The 2307-nt window shown below is 36.5% G+C and overlaps 1 protein-coding gene across 1 annotated transcript in view; it reads right to left on the bottom strand.

Moving 5' to 3' along the window:
• Positions 1–493: 493 nt before the first annotated feature.
• The window catches only part of LOC106321144, a 5051-nt gene continuing 3237 nt past the window's right edge, over positions 494–2307 (bottom strand). Inside the window, exons 4-5 of the mRNA XM_013759458.1 lie at positions 629–691; positions 494–508 (exon numbers count right to left, since the gene is read on the bottom strand). Coding sequence (XP_013614912.1) covers positions 494–508; positions 629–691 — 78 coding nt within the window. The remainder of the gene's footprint in view (positions 509–628; positions 692–2307) is intronic.

Genomic DNA, 2307 nt, shown 5'->3' with positions numbered 1-2307 from the left:
ACGCCCCAATCATTAAATATGTTTTAGATCTTACAAGATAGATGATGCTTACTCAATCACATACAAGGTTGAATATAGGACCATACCCCGGCTAGTTCTTGGACGGATATGATTTATGCCCTTCCTGCTCGAAGTTCTCAAATGCTGAAGTTGCAATCTGTTCCCATTCTTCAAGAGCCTCCAGTTGGTAAACGCTGACCCCAGCCGCACATAACTTTTCAAAGTCCAGTTTCTTTTGTGCCAATGGTTGCATTTTCTTCTTCTATGCATTCTCAATCTAAAAATAATTAAGGAAAAGCCGTCTCTATCATCTTCCTCATGATTACTGAAGTTCCCTTAAATCAAAATAAGAAGAAGAAAATGAACACTAAGAACAGTTATTTCAAACAAAGTTAGTCATCTCATTGAAGCGGGATGGTGACGGTGGAGTCGGTCACCTAACATAGAACTTGCTAAACTTGTTTTGTTGTGTTGTTTTAACACTGATGGGGACCTAAAACTCTGCAACCTGAAAGAAGACACACACAAAAACATTGTATCTATAAGAGAAAATAGGATGATAGATGCAATAAAATCTCGTTAGCAAACCTATCCTCGACTGAACAATCTAAAAAGAGACCAAACAAACAAAACCTGATGAATCGTTATGTGAGATCAGCTTCTGTTTGGAACGATCCTCCGCTGCAGTTCCCTGTTTAAGAAACAAACAAACAAAAAAACATCCTGAAGAGTCAAAATTATTGATTCTATTACAAACATTCTAGCAGAATGTATTTCACTTTTTAGACTTGCAACATCTTTGCTACTCCTCAAGCTATAATTCACTTAACCGACAAATGATGAAGGAAACAAGTACAACCAAATACCAGATGCAGCTTATGAATTGCTCTTGTCGCGGTGGTGTGAGGAATGTGCCGGTGTTGAATCTCACCACCGCCAGAACCGGCAAGCTTTCAAATCGGCGAGCATGATGGAGGATTTCTCCATTTTTGAGTTGATGCTTTGCAGGGATCGTGCATTTAGTTTTTGCAGATTTAATGTTGTTCATCGTCGGGAGCAAACACATTTATAGATGGAGCTTCCAGCGGTTATCTTAGAATATGATAAGCTCCATTAAAAGCCAGAGAGTGGGAGGGTGGTATAAGTGACATAAATGCTAGGATTTAAACACCAAAAAATGTAAATGGCAGACGTTATATAGTGTCGATCGGAATTCTAGCTGTATGGTGAAAACGTCGATGCTCTGTAAACTTAAGCAGGATAATAATGTAACCCTAAATACATATGGGCCTAACTATACAAAACATTCAAAAATAAGACCCAGCAACTGGCCCATAGATTTGGTACGAAAATTTTAGTGAGATGAAGAAATTGGAGAGGACACCTGTCCTAATTTGCACCCTTCACCCTGGTGATGTGGCACTCTAAGAAGAGACTATTGTCTACTTTATTGTATAAGATATTATTCACATTATTTCTTTTAATTTTTTTTTTATTTTGCACTATTTTCTTCTTAAGTTATTAAAGCTTAAGGCATATATTTATTATGCAAATGACAATTCACAGATCTAACGCTGTATATATGTTTTAAGTTTTAAAAGATTAGTTATCTATTTTTATGAAATTATTGATATGTGATCCCTTTTATATGACATGTTACAGTATTGAGAGCTGAAGTAGGTGTAGATGACTAAATTACATAATTACATAGTTGTGATTTTTTTTAAAATAGTTATTATTTTTATTTAGATGATGTATTTCCTTTGTTTTATTTGATTTATTTGAGATCATCCACTATCATATGTTCTCTTTGTAGACTTTTGTGTATCGAGGTTAGTCAGAACTTTGTAATTTTTTTTTTTTTTTTGTCATCAACTTTACAGACTCATATTGACTCTGTGAACCACACTGGGAGATATTGATCCATGTGAACTACAAAAGACGTTTCTTTCCTAGCACTTCTGGCTAAGCTATCCGCCTTCTTGTTCCGCATTCTTGGTACATAGATAATCTCTGCACTAGTAAAACTCTCTTTCAGGATGTGTATATCTTCCAAATAACTTGCAAACGCTGGCCATTCTTCTGGTTCCGAAACCATCTTCACCAATTGAGAACAATCCGTCGCAAATGTAACCTGAAATTGTCTTAAGTTTTTCATGCATTCCATAGCCCATAGTAAAGCTTCCATCTCTGCATGGAGAGGAGTGAGTGAAGCCCGGACATTCCTTGCTCCCATTAGTCCCGCAAATCCTTCTAATGTGATGTACCACCCTTGACCTGAGAAACTTTCATTTTCTTTCCAGGATC

This window comes from Brassica oleracea, unplaced genomic scaffold (assembly GCF_000695525.1).
Source record: "Brassica oleracea var. oleracea cultivar TO1000 unplaced genomic scaffold, BOL UnpScaffold01264, whole genome shotgun sequence".
In the NCBI taxonomy this organism is placed as follows: domain Eukaryota; kingdom Viridiplantae; phylum Streptophyta; class Magnoliopsida; order Brassicales; family Brassicaceae; genus Brassica; species Brassica oleracea.
This window is presented reverse-complemented; position numbering and strand designations above follow the sequence as displayed.